At 35.7% G+C, this 24,049-nt stretch overlaps 2 protein-coding genes across 2 annotated transcripts; both read left to right on the top strand.

Annotated features, from left to right (window-relative positions):
• The first annotated feature begins 13,082 nt into the window (after positions 1 to 13,082).
• LOC7453616 (auxin-induced protein 15A) lies at positions 13,083 to 13,815 on the top strand. Its single transcript, XM_052452135.1, has one exon. The coding sequence runs from the start codon at positions 13,320 to 13,322 to the stop codon at positions 13,590 to 13,592; it is 273 nt and encodes a 90-aa protein (XP_052308095.1). The 5' UTR covers positions 13,083 to 13,319; the 3' UTR covers positions 13,593 to 13,815.
• Positions 13,816 to 17,037: 3,222 nt separating this feature from the next.
• On the top strand, positions 17,038 to 17,443 carry LOC18097894 (auxin-responsive protein SAUR24). The gene has a single exon (XM_006384476.3). It carries the CDS (start codon positions 17,038 to 17,040, stop codon positions 17,320 to 17,322), a length of 285 nt encoding a protein of 94 aa, XP_006384538.2. The 3' UTR covers positions 17,323 to 17,443.
• The last annotated feature ends 6,606 nt before the right edge of the window (positions 17,444 to 24,049 follow it).

Raw genomic sequence — 24,049 nt, 5'->3', positions numbered from 1 at the left:
TCTTTTCATCTTCTTCGATTTGTTTATTCATTTAGTTTCCACGATTTCATGGCTAAGCTTACTATATATCAAGAAATTAAATTTACAGCTTTAAAGATTATCACCGAAGAAAAAAAGAAAATAAGTTCAAAGAAAACACTTCCAAGCAATATTTGACTTCTTAGAAAAATGCGTTCTTACAAAAATTTTCAAATTTTGAGCATGTTAAATAAAATACAGCACAATAAAGTAATTGATCTAAATTAAATCATAAAAATACCACATCATCCAGGATTTCTTTTCCCGCATCATTGTCAGTCTAATATTGAGCAATATTCAATTCATTCAATTCGATCTTAAGATTATATTAGATAATATGAGGAAAAGATTATGGAGCCTTTTGAATAAATCTAGAGATAAATATCAACTATTAAGAATAATTATGAAGCAATCAAATATTTAATAAATATTAAATCTATAGTATGTATAGTATGTATGTTTGGATTCATAGAGGTAAAAAACCTAGAGAGAAAACTTGTCTATGTACCCGTCATGAATTCGGAGAGCGGGTTGTGATAGCATGAACATGTGAGCACGGTGTCAGTGCAGCAAGTTCATTCATTCACGTCCGAAAATCAGTCTTAGATAAGATAAAGAGTTTTAAATCTCGGTGTTTCTAGGTGTAAAACAAGTCCTGGTAATCATGATTTTCTTTTTTAATTTACTGTAGTGCAAGTTTCTGAGTGACTGCTTTCTGGTCCTACTAATTGTAGGGAGATCTAGCATGTTATTTCTCATAAGCTAATTTCTTGACTACACCTCATGGCTCATGCATTGTGTCATGGGGTAATTTTTCGCTCCGCGAATAAACCCATGCGGCAGCCTAGTCCCTCGCTAGACTCAGCCTTCCCTTGCCAATCCCACTCGTGTTTGCCTAGTAACTAAGCAAGCGGAATACACAAGTAAGAATAAGAATCAAAGTGCACAACAAGCTTTATAGGAACTCTTTCCCAACCTTTATTGATCTCGTAAACAAAGGGAACTATACACAAATCCATATGTGTGCTTTGCACAAAGATTGCATGCTACACCAAGCTACCTCTAACTAGTGCTCTACATGTTCTTGCATGCCCCTACATGCTGAACATTCCCCACGCATGCTGTCGCATTCCCATACATGCTGCCCCCTTAACCAAAGCTACAACAAGTATTTATAGACAAGCATTTACAAGGCACACCCCCCATTTCTACTTTTAAGGAAGTAGTGGAACACTATCTCACCCATGTTCACCCATGAACATAGTGGCCCCATTATCTACCAAGTAGTGGGAAGTTTTCCCCCCATGATCCCCCATGATCTTAGTGGGTTGAGAGCAACCCCTGGTCAGCCCCCATGTTCAGCCCTCATGATCCCATGATCTTGGATATCCATAACTGCCACTACCCATGTTCTGCATGCCCACCTGGCAGCCCCTTCTGCCAGCTCTTGTTGCGTCATCTGTTGAGTCACTCACATGCCTTAGACAGTCCTTCATCCAAGTTTCAAATCGTGCCAAGTCGAGCCCCTGACTTGCACAAGTTGCTGCGCACTGCCGAATTCGCATCTACGTGCAGGTGCCAATTCCTACGCTGTCGAATTCACATCTGCGTGCAGGCTGCCAATGTCTTCGCTGCCGAATTCCTCGATAGCCCCTGTTCTTGTCAGCCTCTGCCCCTGACGAGTTTTCCTGCCTGGCTTGGACATTCCATCGTCAAGCCCATGTTCGTCAACAATCTGCGCTGCCGATTTTCCTTTGACAAACCTACAGCCGCATAAATCTGCGCTGCCGATTTCTCCCACTGTTGGCATGGCTGCCAGCACCCTTAGGCCCTATTTTGGACAGCCTGCCAAAGTGTGCACCTCGTGCACGTTTAACACTATTACAAACCACCCCCACCAAAAGAACCTGATGCCCTCGTCGGACAGATTCGAAGTACCTTTGCACCGCATCTGTTCCTCGTCACACTCCATGTTTCTCCCCACGAAACCTCTAGCTTTGCCCACATTCAACAACAAATTCAGTCCACCGAATCTTCGTCAACCTGTTTCAAAGCCAAGCTGTGACATATTCTGTTTTTGGCTCGTTAGTTTTCCACAAATGTCAAACATATCATACTCGCAAGCCTGTTTCGCAAAGTTTAGATGTCACCCCTAGCACCCAAGGAATCCGTCCCTTTCTTCACAAAATATAGCCATACAAAAACCCCCATCAAAGAATCATATGAACTCCCAAACGAACCCATAATTCCTCAACTGTTCCGTATTCCATTTGCAAGTAATAAAATTTAAATATTGCTTACTTGTCCATTGTACAGCAATCAACTCTCCCCGCCGAATTCGCCTCTGTCGCTGTCCATCGCTGTCGAATTCTATGCAGTGTGCTTTCATTGGCGCATCCTCACGCCTAGAGTTAAACCATGATCTGTCCATCATCAAAGTTATGAAACTCTCCCCATTCTGGTCCCAACATGACTAGAGTCCATCTCAGCCACTGTTCTGTCTTCTTCGCCCTGCACTGTCCATCGTCAAGGTCTCCACTGAAGATAGCAATTCTGCCTCCCCCAAGGCAGCAAAGCCACAGCAAATCTTCGCAGATTCGTCTGGCCATTCGACCAAGTCTTCCTCAACTTCGTCGCTGAATTTTGCTTCCACCACCGTAAACATTCCTTCGTCAAGATGCACAAAATTCCCCAAGTTCTACCCCCACAAGGCAGCAAGGCCAGACAACATCCTCACCGATATGCTGGCCCATGATGACTGAATTCCATCTCGATCGTCAAGCAAATGCATAACATTTACGTATGCCATATCCCCGACACCATCTTCCACACTGACAGCGTCAAGGTTTCCCATCCTTGGGCAACAATCCCACACAAAGAAATTCCATCGCAAGAGAAAAACAGTGTAAATTTCAGTTTCGAACCCTTACCGATTTGCCTTCTCGTCTGACCTTCCATCGTCAGCAGCAAGTTTGGGCTCTCTCCCACTGAATTGCTTCTTCTATTTCGCCCTAACCTTCTCATTTAGGCTTCGACAAAAACTTAGAAACTCCCAGTAGTCCCTTCGCTGGCCCCTGCTCTCAAGTCTGCCATTCCATCGACAGTTTCGATGGCCGAATCAACACCCATTTTGAACTGATCCCTTCGTCATCATTTTGCGTCGCCCATAGATTAGTTAAGCCACCAAACTTCGCAGGCCTTTGAACACCATACTGCCCAAAAAGCTAGCAAGTTTTCCCTAAATGGCTTCGAACAAATCAACTCTTCGATCTGCCCCACAGAACTATCCATCGTTTGTGCTACGAAACAGCCCATCGTTTTGTCATGAACGCGAAGCGCGCTCTGCTCCAAAGTTTCTGCCTGTCCATCGACACTAGCAATGCTTCTCCCAAATCAGTCCCTTTGATTTGTCTAGAGAAACATCAGCATTCTCGTCGCTGATCATTGCGTTAAAATCTGCCTATCCATCGGCAGAAGCAGTAGCCCTCCCAAATCAGTCCGTTGATTTGGCCACAGAATCATTCTCGTCGTTCTGCCAAGAAAGCAACCGCGCTCTGATACCAATTGCTCTGATACCAATTTTCACGGGGTAATTTTTCGCTCCGCGAATAAACTCGTGCGGCAGCCTAGTCCCTCGCTAGACTCAGCCTTCCCTTGCCAATCCCACTCGTGTTTGCCTAGTAACTAAGCAAGCGGAATACACAAGTAAGAATAAGAATCAAAGTGCACAACAAGCTTTATAGGAACTCTTTCCCAACCTTTATTGATCTCGTAAACAAAGGGAACTATACACAAATCCATATGTGTGCTATGCACAAAGATTGCATGCTACACCAAGCTACGTCTAACTAGTGCTCTACATGTTCTTGCATGCCCCTACATGCTGAACATTCCCCACGCATGCTGCTGCATTCCCATACATGCCGCCCCCTCAACCAAAGCTACAACAAGTATTTATATACAAGCATTTACAAGGCACACCCCCCATTCCTACTTTTAAGGAAGTAGTGGGACACTATCTCACCCATGTTCACCCATGAACATAGTGTCCCCATTATTTACCAAGTAGTGGGAAGTTTTCCCCTCATGATCCCCCATGATCTTAGTGGGTTGAGAGCAACCCCTGGTTAGCCCCCATGTTCAGCCCTCATGATCCCATGATCTTGGATATCCATAACTGCCACTACCCACGTTCTGCATGCCCACCTGGCAGCCCCTTCTGCCAGCTCTTACTGCGTCATCTGTTAAGTCACTCACATGCCTTGGACAGTCCTTCGTCCAAGTTTCAAATCGTGCCAAGTCGAGCCCCTGACATGCACAAGCTGCTGCGCGCTGTCGAATTCGCATCTGCGTGCAGGCTGCCAATTCCTGCGCTGCCGAATTCACATCTGCGTGCAGGCTGCCAATGTCTTCGCTACCGAATTCCTCGACAGCCCTTGTTCTCGTCAGCCTCTGCCCCTGACGAGTTTTCCTGCCTGGCTTGGACATTCCATCGTCAAGCCCATGTTCATCAATAATCTGCGCTGCCGATTTTCCTTTGACAAACCTACAGCCGCATAAATCTGCGCTGCCGATTTCTCCCACTGTTGCATAGCTGCCAGCACCCTTAGGCCCTGTTTTGGACAGCCTGCTGAAGTGTGCAACTCGTGCACGTTTAACACTGTTACACATTGTCTCTTTCACCACTAGCTACTTGCTTTACGTACGGGATCCCTAGCAATACCCTTGCATCTATAGATACATGTACATTTAGTTTAAAATTTATGGATATGTAGTGCAAACACACCATTAATTGTCCCTTGTTGCCTTATGAAAAGAGAAATGATACTGAACTTTATCTAAACTCTATTAAGTGCCCATATCAACTATGATGTATGTTACTTACCTAGGCATGTACCTGCAGGTCTGTAACGGTAACATCTCAATATAATTAGTCTCAGCTCAACGCTATATTAATGCAGCGGGAAAAAAATAGAACTGAAAATCATTTTTCATCAGTGGTACTGGATCCTTGTTGGAAAAAGGATGAGTACAGTAGAATCTCAAAAATAATAATACAAAGTTTAAAACTCAAGAATAAAAAAAAATGAAGAGAAAAACATATTTTTATTAAGTATTTTTCTCTACGCTCTCTTAGATATTCTTTTTCTTTTATGCTTCTTTATAATATTGAATTACAAGCCTTTTTATAGGTATAAGGTCCTAGATAATCAAAGAATTAAACTAATAAAAGAAAATTCTTATATGAACATGAATTGTATTATGCCGACTAAACTAATTGACTAATTCAACTCATTCCAGTCGGTCGACTGGTTCTTAACCAATACGTAGACCGGTTCCTCTACTTTTCATAACCAAAATCTGGTTTACTTTCAACATCCCCCCTTAAACTTGATTTCTTTATAACTCCCTACATGTCTCTCATCTTGATAAAAACATCATATTTGAGTGGCTTTGTGAAAATATTCGTGACTTGATCTTATGTCTTCTCATGCTTGACATCAACTTTCGTATTTGCAATGCAATCTCATAGGTAATGAAATCTTGTATTAATATACTTACTTCTATCACGAAATAATGGATTCTTTGCTAATGCAATAACTGATGAGTTCATATAAATTTCAGTAGGCTTCTCTTATGACATTCACAATTCCTTCAATAATCTCCTTAGCTATATGCAATGACAAACAAATAATGTAGTAGCTGCATGTTCAGCTTCACATGTTGACAAAGTGATTGTAGATACTTTTATGAATTCCATGTGAATGTTGTGTCTCCCATATAGAGAATAAAACTTGTAGTGCTCTTTCTATTATCCATATCTATAGCCCAATTACTATCACTATAACCCACAAGTTCAAAGCTACTAGAATAATCATAGAACAAGCAAAAATCAATAATAGCTTTAATATACCGAAGAATTCCCTGCAATGCTTTGAAGTGTCATAATTGGTGTCTTCATAAATCTATTCACAAATTCTACTCCAAAAAGAATATCTAGATGAGTGCATGACAAATATCTCAAACTCCCAACTAAGCTCTTAAATGTTGTAAAATTTATCTTCTGTCCTTCATCATTCTTTAACATCTTTACTCCATACTCAACCTGAGTATTTACGTTTACACAATCCTCCATTTTGAACTTCTTGAGAACATCCTTTGCAAACTTCTCGAATGGTCTCCAATCTAGCAACGAGAGCAAAAACCTCATCATAGTCAATCCCAAGCTTTTGACTATAGCTTTTTACCACTAACCTTACCTTGTATCTCTTCACCTCTCCTTTGGCATTCTTGTTTTCTTTGTAAATCTACTTAACATCTATTGGCTTTTTTCCTCTTGGTCTAGGAACCAACTTCCATGTGTCATTCTTCTTAATTAATGCAATCTCCTTATCCATAATAATTCTCCACTTTTTATCCTTTACAACTTCTTCAAAAACTATAGGATCACATGTAGCAAGTTGACAATATAGTGTAACATCATCATCAATAGGATTATGTACCTCATACAAGTCATCAAAGCTCCTTATCTTTCGTGGTGGACTAAGTGAGCTACCACTACTAGAACTTTCACTAGAAGAAGAAGAAGATAAAGGTAGATTTGAGTTAATTGGTGATTGTGGAGGTGTAATTATAGGTTCTAGATGATCTTTATATATCTTCTTGTCTTCATCAAGAACTTGTAGAAATTCATATTTCTCATCCATCATCTACCTTCCAATCTATGTTACTTCTTCATTAAATTCAACATCTTTACTAATCACTGTCTTTTTTCGTTAGGATTGTAAAACTTGTATCCTTTGGGATTTTGATCATAACCCACAAAGATTATCTTTTTGCTCTTGTCATCTAGTTTAGTCCTTACTTGATCATCTACATGCATATAACCAATGCTTCCAAATACTTTCAAGTGAGTAGCACTTGGCTTTCTTCCATTCCATACCTCTTGTGGAGTCTTGCAATTCAAACCTTTAGTTGGAAACCTATTTGGCAACTAGATAGGACAATCTAAAGCTTCAACCCAAAACTTTTTAGTCATTTTCTTGGTTCTGAGAATGTTTTTTTCCATGTTAGGGATGCTTCTATTTTTTCTCTCCGCCACACCATTTTTTTATGGGAATCTAAGCACCATGCAAAAAGCACGAAGAAAGGATCAACAAGCACTCATAATCATCCACCAATTTCAGGATGATACAACTTTTGAGATAGTGGTCAACGCAACTACCGTCAAGCAAACATAAGAAGTTTTGCAAGAATCAAAATAAGGAGCTAACAATGTAAGAAATGTACTTCTATAAAAAGTTATGAGGTGACTTTGAACAATTACATATGCTGGAATCAGAGAATATTTCAGAATTACTTTACTAGCGTATTGGCTATATACAATCAAATGAAAAGATATGGGGAGAAGATGGAAGAAACACGTGTGGTAAAGAAGATTCTATGCTCGCTGAAAAAGAAGTTTTATTATGTTGTAGTTGCAATAGAGGAGTCACGAAATATGGATTTTCTTACAATTCAAGGTCTCATGCAAAAATTACAAGCCCATGAGGAAAGAGTCAATGAAATTCAATAAGATATGGATGCATAATCACTTTTTTCAAAGCAAGATGACCTTGGATATACCCAAGAGGGTAAAGGACGTGGACAATGTAGAAGAAGATGAGGAAAATGCAGATTTGGAAGAGAAGGTCATGGCAGCCTCAACAAGTCAACTGGTCGACCATATGAAGCAAACTAGTCGATCGGCTACACTGACAATGGCAATCCAAAATCCAAGTTTGATGAAACAAAGGTTAAATGCTATAATTGTTAAAAGGTAGGCCATTATATCAGGGATTGTTGGAATCCAACTAGAAAGGTTGAGGAGAATGTCAATCTTGTTATAGAAGTGGAGAAAGAAGCCACTGTATTATTAGTCCATGATGAATGAATGCAAGCTAAATAGAACATGTGTTATCTAGATAATGGTGTCAGTAATCACATGTGTGGAGATAGAGACAAGTTTATGGAGCTTGATAAATCAATTAAAGGTAATGTCATCTTTGCAGATCATTCAAAGGTTCCCATAAAAAAAGGTACGATTCTCATAAAATTAAAAAATGGAAGTCGTCAATTTATTAATGATGTCTATTATATCCTTACTATAAAAAGCAATATATTGAGTTTAGGAAAATTATTGGAGGAGAGTTATGAGATTAAGATGAAAGATCGTACCTTTGCATTACTTGATACTCATGGAGCTATGATTGCAAATGTAACCATGACAAAGAACAAAATGTTTTTGCTAAACATAAAGACGGATGTGCCTAAATGCTTAAAGGCATGTGTGAAAGATGAAACTTGGCTTTGACATATGAGACTTAGGCATGTAAACTATGATAACTTGAAGATGATGGCATAAAAAGAGATGTTGAAGGAACTACCATTTATTATACATCCAAGTTAGTTATGTGAATGATTTTTAGTGGGCAAGCAACTCCGCAAGAGCTTTCCAAAGGGGTCTACATCTAGAGCAACTCAACTTCTTTAAGAGATACATACAGATGTTTGTGGTCCTATCAAACCATGTTTGTTTGGTTAAAATTTGTTTTTTGTACTCTTTATTGATGATTATAGTAGAAAAACTTGGGTATGCTTTTTAAAAGAAAAGTCTAATGTGTTTAGTTGTTTTAAAAAGTTTAAAGCATTAGTTGACAAAAAAAAGTGGTTATTCTATAAAATCATATAGGACAAATGGGGGTGAATTTGTTTTGTAATGATTTTAATGAGTTTTGTGAAGTTCATGATATAAAAAGACTCTTAATAGTGCCTAGATCACCATAACAAAATGGTGTGGTGGAGAGAGAATAAAAACATCTTTAATATGGCGAGAAACATGCTCAAAACTAAGAATATGCCAAAGGATTTTTAGGCTGAAGTTTAGATTGTGTTATCTAGTTGTCAAATAGGTTTCTAACTAAAGGTTTGAATGGCATGACTCTATAAAAGACATGAAATGAAAGAAAGCCAAGTGCTACCCACTTGAAAGTATTGGCTATATGTATGTAGATGATCAAGTAAGGATCAAGTTAGATGACAAGAGCAAAAAGATTTTGTGGGCTATGATCAAAAGTCTAAATGATACAAGCTTTACATTCCTAATGAAGGAAATATAGTGATTAATAGAATTGTTGAATTTAATTAAAAAAAATGCATTGAATTGAAAGGTAGATGATAGTAGGAAATATGATTTTCTACCAATTCTTGATGAAGAGGAAAAGATATATAAAGATCATCTAGAACCTATAGTTACACCTCCATAATCACCAATGAACTCAAATTCACATTTATCTTCTTCTTTTAGTGGCAGTTCTAGTAGTGGCAACCCACGTCCACCAAGAAAGATAAGGAGCATTGATAACTTGTATGAGGTAACTAATTCTATTGATGATGATGTAACACTGTATTGTCAACTTGCTACATGTGATCCTATAGTGTTTCAAGAAAATATAAAGGATAAAAAGTGGAGAATTGTTATGGATGAAGAGATTGCATCAATTAAGAAGAATGACATATAAAAGTTGGTTCCTAGACTAAGAGGAAAGAAGTCATTAGGTTCCAAGTGGATCTATAAAGAAAACAAGAATTCCAAAGGAGAGGTGAAGAGATATAAGGCAAGGTTAGTGGTAAAAGACTATAGTTAAAAGCTTGGGATTGACTATGATAAGGATTTTGCTCCTATTGCTAGATTGGAGACCATTCGATTAATAATTGCCACTGTTGCCAAACATAGATAAAGAATCTATCAAATGGATGTCAAATCAGCCTTTTTTTAAATCAATTCCTTGAAGAGAAGGTCTACATTGAGCAACCTATGAGATATGAAGTGAAGGGACATAAAGACGAGGTATTAAAGGTGAACAAAGCCTTGTATGGATTGAAGCAAGCCCAAGAGCGCGGTGTAATCACATTGATGGCTATTTCTTAAAAAATGGATTTGTTAAATGCCCCTATGAATAAACTATATATGTAAAGATCAAAGAGAGTGGTGATACTCTTATTATATGTTTGTATATGGATGACTTGATCTTTACAGGAAATAATCCAAAGATGTTTGAAGACTTCAAGAAAGCAATAATCAAAGAGTTTAAGATGACAAATATTAGTCTCATATCTTACTACTTGGGGATTGAGATCAAACAAGAAGAAGATGAATCTTTGTGAATTAAGAGAAGTTTGCAAGGGATGTTCTCAAGAAGTTTAATATGAAGGATTGTGCAAAACTAAATACTCTGGTTGAGTGTGGAGTAAAGATGTCAAAGAATGATGAAGGAGAGAAGATAAACTTCACAACATTTAAAAGCTTAGTTAGGAGTTTGAGATATTTGGCATGCACTTGTTCAGATATTCTTTTTGGAGTAGGACTTGTGAGTAGATTTATAGAGACACCAACTATGACACACTTCAAAGCATTGAAGCGAATTCTTTGGTATATCAAAGGTATTGTTGATTTTAGCTTGTTCTACGATTATTCTAATAGTTTTGAACTTATGAGTTATAGTGATAATGATTGAGCTGGAGATATGGATGATAGAAAGAGCACTACGAGTTTTGTTTTCTATATAGGAAACACAACATCCACATGGAGTTCAAAAAAGCAATCTATAGTCTTTTTGTCAACATGTGAAGCTGAATATGTAGCTGCTACATCATGTTTGTCATTGCATATGGCTAAGGAGATTATTGAAGGAATTGTAAATGCCACAAGAGATGCCTACTGAAATTTATATGGACAACTCATCAGCCATTGCATTAGCAAATAATCTAGTATTTCATTATAGAAGTAAGCATATTAACACAAGATTTTATTACCTATGAGATTGCATTGCAAACAAGGAAATTGAAGTCAAGTATGTGAAGACACAAGACCAATTCGCGGATATCTTCACAAAGCCACTCAAATATGATGTTTTTATCGAGATGAGAGATATGTTAGGAGTCATGAAGAAATCAAGTTTAAGGGAGGTATTGAAAGTAAACTGATTTCTGGAAATAGTTGACCCGATCGACTGGTTCAGTAAGAAGAGAACAATTCCTATTTAGATTAGGATTTTCTTATATTAGTTTAATTCTTTGATTTTTTAGGACTTTATGCCCATTAAAAAGCTTATAATTCAGCATTATTAAGCAATACAAAGAGAGAATATTTAAGAAAGTTTAGAAAAATAACAATCAATCTTCTTTTTGTTCTTGAGTTTTTGACTTTGCACTTTTTTTTATCTTCTACCATACCTATCCTTCTTCCAACAGAATTGCCATCACCTGCTAACTGAAACTGCTTTGGGGTAAGAGTTGTCTACCCACATCACACACTGAAGGTGAATGGTGATAAATGCTCTTTAAGTAGGGAACACAACTTCAGGAGGCTTGTCCAATGAGATGATAGACTTAAATGATGCTAAGGTTGGAATCACTCTGGTGCCATCTTCAACCATACTTCTCTAGATAACATGTTGTAATGTTTGTTAAGGATTACTTTTATAGATTTTGTTTAATCATACTTATCATACATGATCAAAACATACAGATTGTATTGGAAAATACTGTCTCTTCTATTATTGTAAGCATCAACTTAGTCTGAACCCATTACTTATGCCTAAAGGAACAGATTCTGCTTTAAACTGCTCTCATGGAAGTCTTCATCTTATCCCCATCTAAATATGTGGCACAAAATAGGTCGTGTAAGACCACCAGGCTAAAGCAGGTCCAATATTTTAGTAACATCTGATATAGATGGGTCATTTAGTAAGGAGAGCATCTACAGCAACTGTTCAACAATGGTCCCCTGAAATTATTGCTTGCCACTCAAATTTGTTTTGACAACTGATAATTTTACAGTGAGACTGCTTCGTACATTAGTCGTGCAAAGAAAGTGGTGATGGAGACTTGAGTAGGGAAAATCTAGTCTGGAAAGTTGACGCATTCAATTAACATAAAACGAAGAAAGTGAAATGTCATTTCTTATTGTAGAATTGACATGTCAAATGTAATGAATGGAGTATCAAATTTCATATTTCCTTTATCTTCATCCTGTTAAGCATTTCAGCTCGCATTCATTTCAGCTTCGCACACAAATTGTTTGTTCATGAAAAGAGAAATACTGCAGAACTGATGATCACAAATTGAAACTCATACAACTATGACCACGAAGCCAGTCTTGGCTGATTGTTAGTTCTAGGCAATCCTATGGGACGTAAGTGATCACATTTGGAACAACAGTAAAAGGAAACCTCTTGAAAATGATCACTCATCTATCATATATAGAGACTGTTGTTGGTGATTGCTCCTCAAAGGAAAAGCATCTCCGTACGATGATATATTGAGGTGGCTATTCATCATTACTGGCAGTAGGGCAAGGTCATGTGAACTTCATGGTGTCCGGTCGAGCAAGTCCGCTCCTCAAAGTAAAAGCATGTCCGTACGATGATATATTGAGGTGGCTAATCATCAGTACTGGCAGTAGGGCGAGGCCATGTGAACTTCATGGTGTCCGGTCCAGCAAGTCTATTCATTGATATGAAAATTAGTGAGTCAGATATGATATGGTTGTAAGTTGCTACACAAGTTCTGCTATAGATGAATTTTCTCTTACCTGTAGAAAAGGTTCTTAGCTATCACTTTCTGGTTCTATATCACTTATTGCAGGAAACCTGACTTGGTTGTATAGACTGTGAATTGAGGATGTCAGCTAATTTCCACGAAATTTTACTTTAATTTTTTTTTTTTTTACAGGCTTATCTCACATCTTTGAATTTGATAAATATGTGATAATATGAATAGAAGAAATTCAGTGGACATGTTGTCTGAATATTATAAAAGAAATAGCAGATGACTTAAGCAGGTCTCTGATATGACAAAAAAAAAAAAAAACTATCAGTCTATTGTGATTTGGATAATTAGTGTTATCCTCTTTAAATAACTTCAAATTTAACTACAACTTTATAGTTAATAGAGCAGTGGGGTCATAATGTTTCATAGAAATTAATAATGGTCAGTCAGGCCTGTATTCTTGATAATTAGGTTGAAGACAGAACCATGTGATGGCTCGAGCTCATTTCTTGACTAGACCACATCCAAGGGCTTCTTGACGACCGGCTTCTTGCATAAGGGGATTTCTATCTTGTAAATCTTCACATATATAAATACCAACATGTTTAGGTTCACAAGCAACTCAAACCTTCACATCCTTGAGAATCAAAATTCCTCTGTGCAATAAGTCTGCTTAGATTTCTTTTCCTTGCTCATATCCATTTGAAATAATGGGTTTCCGTTTGTCTGCTATTGTACGTGCTAAGCAAATGCTCCAGCTATCACCATCAGCTTCAAGTGTGCCAAAGGGCTGCCTGGCAGTTTATGTTGGAGAAACACAAAAGAAGAGATTTGTAATTCCAGTATCATACTTGAACCAAGCTATATTTCAAGACTTGCTAAGTCAAGCTGAAGAAAAATTCGGCTATGATCATCCAATGGGCGGTCTCACTATTCCATGCAGAGAAGAGATTTTCATGGATGTCATTTCTTGCTTAAGTTAATCATAAAAGCAGAGAGTAAGATAGATCAACTCTAACACAGTTCTGTAAAGAAGACACTTATGAGTACCATGTACAGACCTTTTCTCGGATACCTTTTTCCTTCAAGGAAATGAACATGCTTCACAGCATTATTGCTGTTTTGTCAAATTGTATTTCAATTTAGAAAGCACAAGCATTAATCAATGAGTACTTTTTCTCATATATTATATACTTTCCTCTTAGAAACTTCGCTTGTGAGTTCTTACTTTTGTTAAATGCGCTACGCCATGATCATTACTCGAATTGTGTTCCTCCAGCACCAGAAATGGAAATTCTTCATCTGAAAATGGATTTTAATTAACAACTAATTAGTAAGCATCTTTTATGGTGTCAGCATCAGCTCATCATAGACAAAGGCCTAGATAAGTCAAGTTCTTTTTTGCTTGTATAATGTTAAAAATCAAAAACTTGCGTCCATCCCTGTATAGTTCAAAACCAAGTAAGGAAAATTTACTGTCAGGGAAAGAGTAGCTGTAAATCTCTGTTCCTCCAGTTGTTACAATTCTTATAGAAAAGATGTTGAGGCTAATTACTTGAAAACGATCATCTGCTATGATGATCATTGCCAAGGCACATGATGTGCTTAAACATGAACTTCCAGTCTTCAACATTTTCAGTTAAATATCTTAATCTCATTCAGAGTTTTGGACTTTTGACCAATTACCAATTCAGGTTCTTTGAAAACATCTCGATCCGATTAAGGTATCTTAATATTCTTTCTAATTTATATTTCGACTTTATTTCTAAATTTTTTGAAATTTTTTTGTAAAATGATTCGTGATTATGAATTTCTTCAATTTAACCCTTAAATAACCTCAAAATTTTGATTTTCTTGCAATTTTACCCCTCATTTGAACCAATTAACTTGGTAAAAAATAAATTTGGTCTCCTAAAATTTCAATCTTCTCAATTAAGCCCAAATTGGGCCCCAAACTTAATTTTTCACCAATTAAGCCCCTAATAAAATTAATTTAACCCATTTAAAGTATAATTAAGTCCTTGCACCTAATTAAACCATTTAATTGGACCAAAAAAAATTCTTAAACATAATTAAACTTTAATTTGGCCCATGATTAAATCAAATTGATCTATTAAAAATGTAATTATGTCCCTAGGCTTAATTTTTATGCATATTCGTCCAATAATCATGTAACTTGACCTTGAATTTATTTTGTCTCTCTAGTTTTGGGTAAAATGGAGTACAATTAGGCTTCTGATTCCATTCAAAATTGCAGCTTGATTTTTTCCATATGTGAAATCCTCCCAGCTTGCTTTTGCTAAAATATCAATCTTTATTTTATATTTTGATTTTTTTTTATTTTGAAAAGAAAAAAGATGAATTTGGAGTAACCCATAAATGAGTTATGATATAAGGGATGGATTAAATATATTAGAAGAAACAATTTTGTAGCATACATTACCCAACATGTACAGAATTTATTCTCTCTCAATTTGGTCGCATTACATAAGCAAATTACTGAAGTTTTCATAGATATTAATTATATGCATAGATAAAACAGGATTTGTTATATTTGTTTTGTTACAATGTCGTGGCAAAAACTCAACATCAAGAAATTTACTGCTTCAAGGACTTTTTCGAGGGCAAAGCAATTTTAGTCTCAGTGTCCTATCCGAGCAAGCTTTCAATATCTCAAGCTAGGCTAAGTAAAGCTGAAGAGGAGTTTGGTTTTTGTTCATCCAATGGGTGGTTTGACCATTCCTTTTAGAGTGTAGTTTCCTCCTTTTTATTGAACCTGAATTTTCAATACAGTATCATTATTATGATATAGTTGATGCAACGACACTGTTGCTAGACACTCCAAAAATGTAGTTCCTCTGTATTGTGTATAAGCTGCTGAGATTTTGTTGCAGTGATTTTCTGCAGAAATTATGGGTTGTGTACTGACATAAGTTGAGGGGTAGGATGTATGTATTAGGTGAGTTTAGGTGAAGTGTATCTCCATGAAACTTCTAGTATTTCTAGCTCTATATATATACACACTTGTATTCAGTATCTGAAATGATCAAAATTAGTTCCAAAAAGCCTCTTTGCTGGGAAATTTTTACCTGCGCAGTTTTAAAATCAACAGATATCCCAGTAATAATTTAATTGACTGATTTCAGTGGCCAAAATCATCAAATGAAATTGATTTCACCTTATCTCCTATGTACAGTAAGTCACTGTGTTCTATGACTACAAGAAAAGAAAGTAGATATCAGGATATTCCATTGGAACCACTTCGTTGTGAATACCTGCAAGTTTAGCTAAAACATCAGCTGCCAAACTGCTGTTTTTCCAGCATATAAAATACTGCAATCATGGTCTATTCAACTATAAGGTTGCAAATGAATATTCTTCTTTCATTTATTTTTTTCAGCTGAGCATACACGCCTCGCCCTTTTCATTCCTTCTTTCACTTTATGTTTTTTTCACCTTGGTTGATTTTTCTTTAACACTGTTCACGAAATGCATAAAATAAATGGAGATTTTGCTTTGCCAAAGTGAATAAATAAAAGGCCTCGCAACATATTTGGCCTCACAGGTTGAAATCTTCCTGAGGATAGCATTGATGCTCTTTTTCTGTTCCTGTGGCACCCACATTTCAAATTCAAGGGCTGGAAACAATTACCGACATTAACTTCGTCATTTGCAGTTGCATCAAGATATTCTGAAATGCAGGATAGGTTCTAAAAAGGGTGAAGCAGTGTCACGCACTTCATATGCACTTCACATGGTTTTGTCTAGCAAGTTTTTGTCCCTTTTACTTTTCCTGGTGATACATGTTCGAATATATTGCTAGAGCAATAAATGCTGATAAGCCATGTTCATACTGCTGATTTAGAAAAGCTTTATAATTTACAAGACAAATGTGGTCCATAAGACCTCTACCCATCATTACAACAACAAAAAAAAGAAGTTAGACGTCTGAAGCATGCCCTGAACTCTAAGAGGTCGTCCACAGAAATGATCCTTCTATATCGTACAACTCTAATTCAAGAGGGTAGATGTCTCAAGGTTGTCTGCAGTGTTCAAGTGGTCACAACTTAAGATAGACTTCCTAATAGCTAACTCCTTGAATTTCAAGTGGGTCCTGAGTAGATTGTTTTTCTCAAAAAATGCTGGGGACATTATGTTATCAGTCTTGCTTTTGAGACAATACCATGTGATCCTTCACTACTTCATGTCTCTCATTAGACCCCATCCAAATGACCATACACCAGTAGATCCATTATCCACAATGGTGCTCTTCTTTTGTTTTTGTGATCTTTCCTCTATATATACAGCACACAATTACCTTGTCAATCCAACTCAAGCCTTCACATTCTCATCAAGAATCAGAGTTCTCAGTTCTTTAATAAAATCCTAACAATCTTCTTGTTGTTCTTACATTTACATCCAAGCAAAATGATGGCTATTCGCTTGCCTCGTATTCTTCAAGCTAAGCAACATCTTCTTCGAGGATCATCTCCAGCTAGGGATGTTCGAAAAGGCTATATTGCAGTATATGTTGGAGAAGAAGAGAAGAAAAGATTTGTGATTCCAGTATCACACTTGAACCAGCCTTCATTTCAAGAGCTGCTAAGTAAAGCTGAAGAGGAATATGGATTTGATCATCAAATGGGTGGTCTCACAATTCCTTGTCGGGAAGACATCTTCATCGATCTCACTTCTCGCTTAAATGCGTCATAAAAGCGACAGATTAACATATATTAGAGAAAACAATTTTGTAGCATACTTTACATATCATGTACAGATTGTAAGCAGTGTCTCAAGAGATTATTTATTATGAAATCTTTTAAACTTTCACAAATCTTTTCATTTTCTTCGATTTGTTTCATTTAGTTTCCACGATTTCATGGCTAAGCTTACTATATATCAAGAAATTAAATTTACAGCTTTAAAGATTATCACCGAAGAAAAAAAGAAAATAAGTTCAAAGAAAACACTGCCAAGCACTTGTATCATGGGTCATTAACATATGTGGGCAAAAATTAACTTTTGCCGCTTCCACGTCCACCACCGCATCCACCTCTGCGCCGACACTGCAGCCTCCCCCATTATGATGAAACTTCCGTAGTGACGGTGATGGTTTTCACTGACACCACCAGGTTCACTCACGAAGGCAACCCACTGACTACATGATTCATAAATGATTTCTTTTGATTAAAAGCAATATTTGACTTCTTACAAAAATGCGTTCTTACAAAAAAATTCATATTTTGAGCATGTTAAATAAAATACAACACAATAAAGTAATTGATCTAAATTAAATCATAAAAATACCACATCACCCAGGATTTCTTTTCCCGCATCATTGTCATTCTAATGAGCAATATTCAATTCATTCAATTCGATCTTAAGAGTATATTAGATAATATGAGGAAAAGATTATGGAACCTTTTGAATAATCTAGAGGATAAAATATCAACTATTAAGAATAATTATGGAGCAATCAAATATTTAATAAATATTAAATCTATAGAATTTGATTTTCTTTGTCACCTTTATTATCTTCTTGATTTATCCTTTGCTTTGATGTGATGAAAGAATGAAAAAACAGTTCACATGAAATGATTTTTATCATCAATCTTTTTTATATTAGTACAAAATTTATTTAGATTGAATCGGCAATGCCTACTCGCTAGACAAAACTGCACTAATGGCTAATTGAAGCGCTCTTTGTCTTGTTATATATCTTTTTAGATAAAAACATCAAAATTTCTCATCATTAATGGAAACAAAATAAAAATTCATAATAAGTATTATTGCATTAAATAAATTTCAATCTTTGAAATAAAAGTCCAAACTTGAATAAAAACAGTGTAATAATAGAGTGTCTAAGACATCAAATCAAAAGAAATAAAAAGAAATGCCTCCCATAAGCAAATAAGGCATACCAATAAATAAAGTAGCAGGAACTCTCATCTAAAAATCAACCTGCTAACAAAAGGTAAGAATCTGAAAATAATATTAGAATAGAGGGGTGAGTTTAACCAACTCGGTGAAGAAATATCATTTAATATATATTATAGATATTTATAAGTTAGAGACCATAAATTGTGATATAATAGAAGTATAAGAACCGAAACATATATTTATATCAGAAAAGGTTTACGATCTCGATAACTATGGGATGATTAATCATTACAGTCTGGTGTCTCTCTCACTAACTAGATATACAAACTATTAAGTGTATATAGACTAACTACTCTCCATTAGTATGAAATTTCTAACAAGTATCCCGATATTCAGATAAAACAAATATTCACATATATATGTATATCAAAGCAAACGAATAATATACCAAATAGAATTCAATCAATAGAATGCGAATACAAATTTGTACCTAGAAAATAAATCAACTTATATAGACATTTAAGAATGTCATTTGTACTCATCATATAATCAACATATATAAATTTTTTATATTACATGCCTATTAAAAATTATCTCACTCGCCTGGAAAACAGAAGCAAGAGACAAACAAATGTAAAACTGGAGATTACTAAAGATTACTAGGGAGAATGTCAATAGAACCTATAACGAATACAGAAAATACTTAAAACAACTTGAAACAGATAACACAACAAATTATAATTATAAGATTAGAAACCATTATAAGATTAGAAACCAAAATGTAATTATAAAACCAAAACAGATCCACCTAATCAATCCCAAACATTTCCCAAACTAACCAAACCTAAAAGAACAAATCAACTCTCACTGCTTGGTCAACCGGTCAACCAAAATTTATCAACCACTCAACCGATATCATCAGGCCAATTGGTCAATCAATTCGAACATACAGGTTGACTGGTCGATCAGGATTTCAAAATCCTGATTTGTTAGTCTTTCAAAATTGTAAATCCTTAAAACTCAACGTGTTCCTCAAAAACCCATAACTCCAGTCCTCAAATCAGTTCGCTTTAAGCCAAATTAATACCCTAAAATATTAATTAAACATCTTAAATCATCAAATTACCAAATCAACATATCCGAAAACACTTCTTTAATCCACAAACTATTAAAATCACCCTAGAACATGTTTCTTATGAATCGATTCAGATTGCCTTTAACCCCTATGCTATCATCCATATTCTGATTATTCACTCATTCAAGAGCTACTGGAGATATGATGTTTAATCACCATTCAAAAACAACAGAATAGTGAGTCATGATACTTGTTTCTTCAAATCCTTCTTAAAACCAAAAACTTTAAGTTTAGATATAGTTGAATTCTTTAGTATATTTGGGAGAAAAGTTATCGCAAGGGAGAGAAAAAGAGAAGAAGGGAAAACCAATTCTCTAGAAACAAAAATCTCTTAAAATATATAGGTCAGGTTGGGTTCTTGGGTTTAGGTTTAATGGGCTAAAACATGGGTTTTACAACATCCCCTCCGTTATACAAAACTCATCCTTGAATTTAAACTTTAAGAGCAAAAATCTTCCCATCATGATCGAACAAGTACGAATACTTGCCACTCATTTCCTACTCAAGCTCCCACGTTGCCTCTTTGCATGGAATTTCGTTTCACACAACCTTAAATGATGCAATTTCCTTCTACCAAAGCTTTCTAACTTGTTGATCCACTACTCCTATTGATTGTACTTCATATGACATATCCTTCCTCACCTAAACTAGTTGAACTTCTGGAACATGAGATGGATCTTGCAATTACTCCCTCAACATCGAAACATGGAACACCGGATGTATGAAGGACAAATTAGGAGAGAGAAAACAGTATGTATGCCATTGCCCCTACTCTTTCCAAAATCTCAAAGGGCCCTATAAGACGAGGAATTAATTTTTCTTTATTCCAAAATCTGAATATTCTTTTTGTTGGAAAAGACTTTCAGGAACACATTGTCACCCACTGAAAACTCTAAATTATACCTCCTCCAACCCATGTAATTTGCATACTCTAAGCTATTCAAAGTTTATCTCAGATCACCTTGATCTTATCCAAAGTAATTTGTATTAACTCAGGATCCATCAATCTTTTCTCACCAACCTTATACCAATATATGAGTGATCTAGACTTTCGACCATACAAAGCCTCATATAAAGCCATATCAATACTTATGTGATAACTATTGTTATATGCAAACTCTACCACAGACAAATACTTGCTCCATCCGACCTTAAAATCAACCACACAAGCTCTCAGCATATCCTCAAAAATTTGTATAGTCGTATCAGACTGTTCATTGGTCTGATGATGAAAAGCAGTGCTTAACTTAACCTTAATCCTCATTGCTTCATGAAAGTTCACCCAAAATCGAGAAGTGAACTATAGACCTATATCAGACACAGTGGAGATCAACACATCATATAACCTCATAATCTCATTAACATATATTTTTGCAAACCCATGTGTTATCTTTATTGGAAAGAAATGAGTTGACTTAGTCAGATCAATTATCATCCAAGCCGAATCATAACCCTCCTAACTTTGTGGTAATCTTGACATAAAATTGATAGTGATCCTCTCCTATTTCCAGGTAGGAATCTATAATGACTGCAAAATCCTTGGTGGCTTCTGATACTCACCTTTAATCCTTTAACAGGTCAAGCATCGAAATACAAACTCTATAATGTCTTTCTCTATTCCATTCCACCAGTAACACCCTCTCAAGTCCACATCTTGTTAGAACTAGGATGTATGGTATAGGCAATTTGGTGTGCTTCTATCACATATCTCTTTTCAGATCATCCACCTCAGACACACATAGCCTAGAACCAATCTCAACACATTATCCTTACTAACAACAAAACTAGATGTTTTTCTTAATTCCAACTCATCTTGAATCTTGCATAGTGACTCATTTTTCATCTAAGCTACTTTAATTTGGTCTATCAAGTCTGATATAGTTTGAAAGTGAACCAACAATGCTTATGATTCACCCATATCAAAATTGACATTTTCATCCAACAACTCGTGTAACTCTCTAATTAAAGGTCTCCTTACCTCTTTAATATGAGCCAAACTACCCATAAATGTTTTGTTTAAGGCATCGGCAACAACATGCACCTTGTTCAGGTGATACTAAATCGAGCAATCATAATCACTTAACAGTTCTATCTACCTTCTTTGTCTCAAATTCAGATCCTACTGCTGGAAGATATACTGGAGACTCTTATGATCTGAAAATATCTCTCATGTCTCCCTATGCAAGTAGTGCCTCCAAATCTTAAGAGTAATTCATGAAAAGTTCTCCCCATTCAAGTAGTGCATCCAATTTTGATGGAGGGGTGAGTTCAACCAAATCAGTGAGGAAATATCATTTAATATACATTATTGAGAAACAAATAAAGTAGCAAAAACTCTCAAGCGAAGGTCAACTTATTAATAAAAGCTAAGAACCTGAAAATAATGTTAGAATGGAGGGGTGGGTTTAACCAACTTAATGATGAAATATCATTTAATATACATTATATATATTTATAAGTTATAAGCCATAAATTATGATGTAATAGAAGTATAAGAACTGAAATACACACGCACATAAATTAAGTATAACAGTAGTATGGTAGTGGTATACATGTTAGACATCAGACTAAGTCATAGGCTCAAGTAACAAAAAAAAAAAAACCTTAAGGTTCAGTCTTTACAGGTTGGTGTCTCTTTCACCAACAAGGTATATAAACTATTATGTGCATATTAACTAACTACTCTCTGTTAGTATGGAGTTTCTAACACGTATCCTATTTTAGAATATAACTATATACGAAATATTATAGTCATACTCTTGTGTGGTAATCTCTACCATTACTATTGTATATTGCCCTACACATATATATAAAAAGGGTTGGCTAACCAATAGGTTAAACCTCCTAATTATTCTCAACTTATCCTGATATCCAGACATAATAGATATTCGAATATATATGTATATCAAAGCACACAAACAATGCACCGAATAAAATTAAATCGACAAAATACAAATACAAATTCAAGAAAATAATGAGTACCTGGAAAATAAACCAACATATATGGATATTCAAGAATGTCATATGTACTCATCATATAATCAACATTTATAAATTATTTATATTACATGCATATTAAAAATTATCTCACTCACCTAAAAAATAAAGGCATAAGACAAATAGATGTAGAATTGGAGACTACTAAGGATCGCTAGAAGAAATGTCAGCAAAACCTATAACGAATGCATAAAATACTAAAAAAAAACTCGAAATAGATAACATAAAAGATTACAATCTAAGACTAGAGACCAAAACATAATTATAAAACCAAAACATATCCATCAAATCGATCCCAAACATTTTCCAAACTGAACAAACCTAAAAGAACCGATCAATCTCCACTGTTTGGTCAACTAGTTGACCGAAATTGACCAACCACTCAACCGATACCATCAGGTCAACCAATTGATCGGTTCAAACAAACCAGTTGACTGACTGATCAGGATTTCAGAATCTTGATATATTAGTTTTCCAAAATGCAAACCCTTAAAATTCAATCTTTTCCTCCAAAACTCATAACTCCAGTTCTAATATTAGTTTCTTTTAAGATAAATTAACACCCTAAAACATTAATTAAATATCTCAAACCATCCAATTATCAAATTAACATATTAAACATCATAAAATCCCAAAACACTTTTTTAATCCACAAACTATCAAAATCATCCTAGAACATGCTTCTTATGAATCGATTCAGATTGTCTTTAACCCACATGTTATCATCCATATACTGATTATTTACCTACTCAAAAGCTACTAAATATATAATGTTTAATCACTATTCAAAAACAATAAAAGAGGGAGTCATGATACTTGTTTCTTCAAACCTTCTTAAAACCCAAAAGCTTAAGTTTAGATAAAGCTGAATTCTTTAGTATATTTGGGAGAAAAGTTACGATAGGGGAGGGAAAAGGAGAAGGGAAAATCAGTTATCTGGCAAAATTATCTTTCAATACACATAGGCTAGGTTGGGTTCTTAGATTTAGGCTACACTTGGATTTAGGTCTGATATGCCAAAACATGGGTCTTACAAAAACAAGTGACTAACTAAGCTTTAATTGAATATATCAAACATTGGCTGTCCCTAGCATGTCCCTCGAGCATGTACCTAATCCAAAAATCAGTTTTCCATGTGTCTCAAGATTGAATTTTCCAACCTTTCAACTTACTATCTTTTATGTGGTCATAGGGAATGCTAGCGCTTAGACAAGTAGACATGGTAGGAGGGGATATGAATCCTCACTACCTTACATTTGCTGATTAGTTAGAAGGTAAGGCCACATGATTCTCTACTGAGAATCTGAGATGTCCTAAGCAGACCTCAGCGAATGGATTTTGGCCACTCACTTCAAATAGTACAGGATTTCTTTTCTACCTGCTATTCTTCTATATATATCAAGTTATTGGAATCACAAGGCACAACCA

The sequence above is a fragment of the Populus trichocarpa genome, chromosome 4, assembly GCF_000002775.5.
Source record: "Populus trichocarpa isolate Nisqually-1 chromosome 4, P.trichocarpa_v4.1, whole genome shotgun sequence".
NCBI classification, from domain to species: domain Eukaryota; kingdom Viridiplantae; phylum Streptophyta; class Magnoliopsida; order Malpighiales; family Salicaceae; genus Populus; species Populus trichocarpa.
Note: the sequence above shows the minus strand (reverse complement) of the source record. Positions and strands in the feature narration are given on the sequence as shown.

Coding starts and splice junctions, on each gene's coding strand:
- LOC7453616 (XM_052452135.1), top strand. CDS start 13,320: ATGGGTTTCCGTTTGTCTGCTATTGTACGTGCTAAGCAAATGCTCCAG.
- LOC18097894 (XM_006384476.3), top strand. CDS start 17,038: ATGATGGCTATTCGCTTGCCTCGTATTCTTCAAGCTAAGCAACATCTT.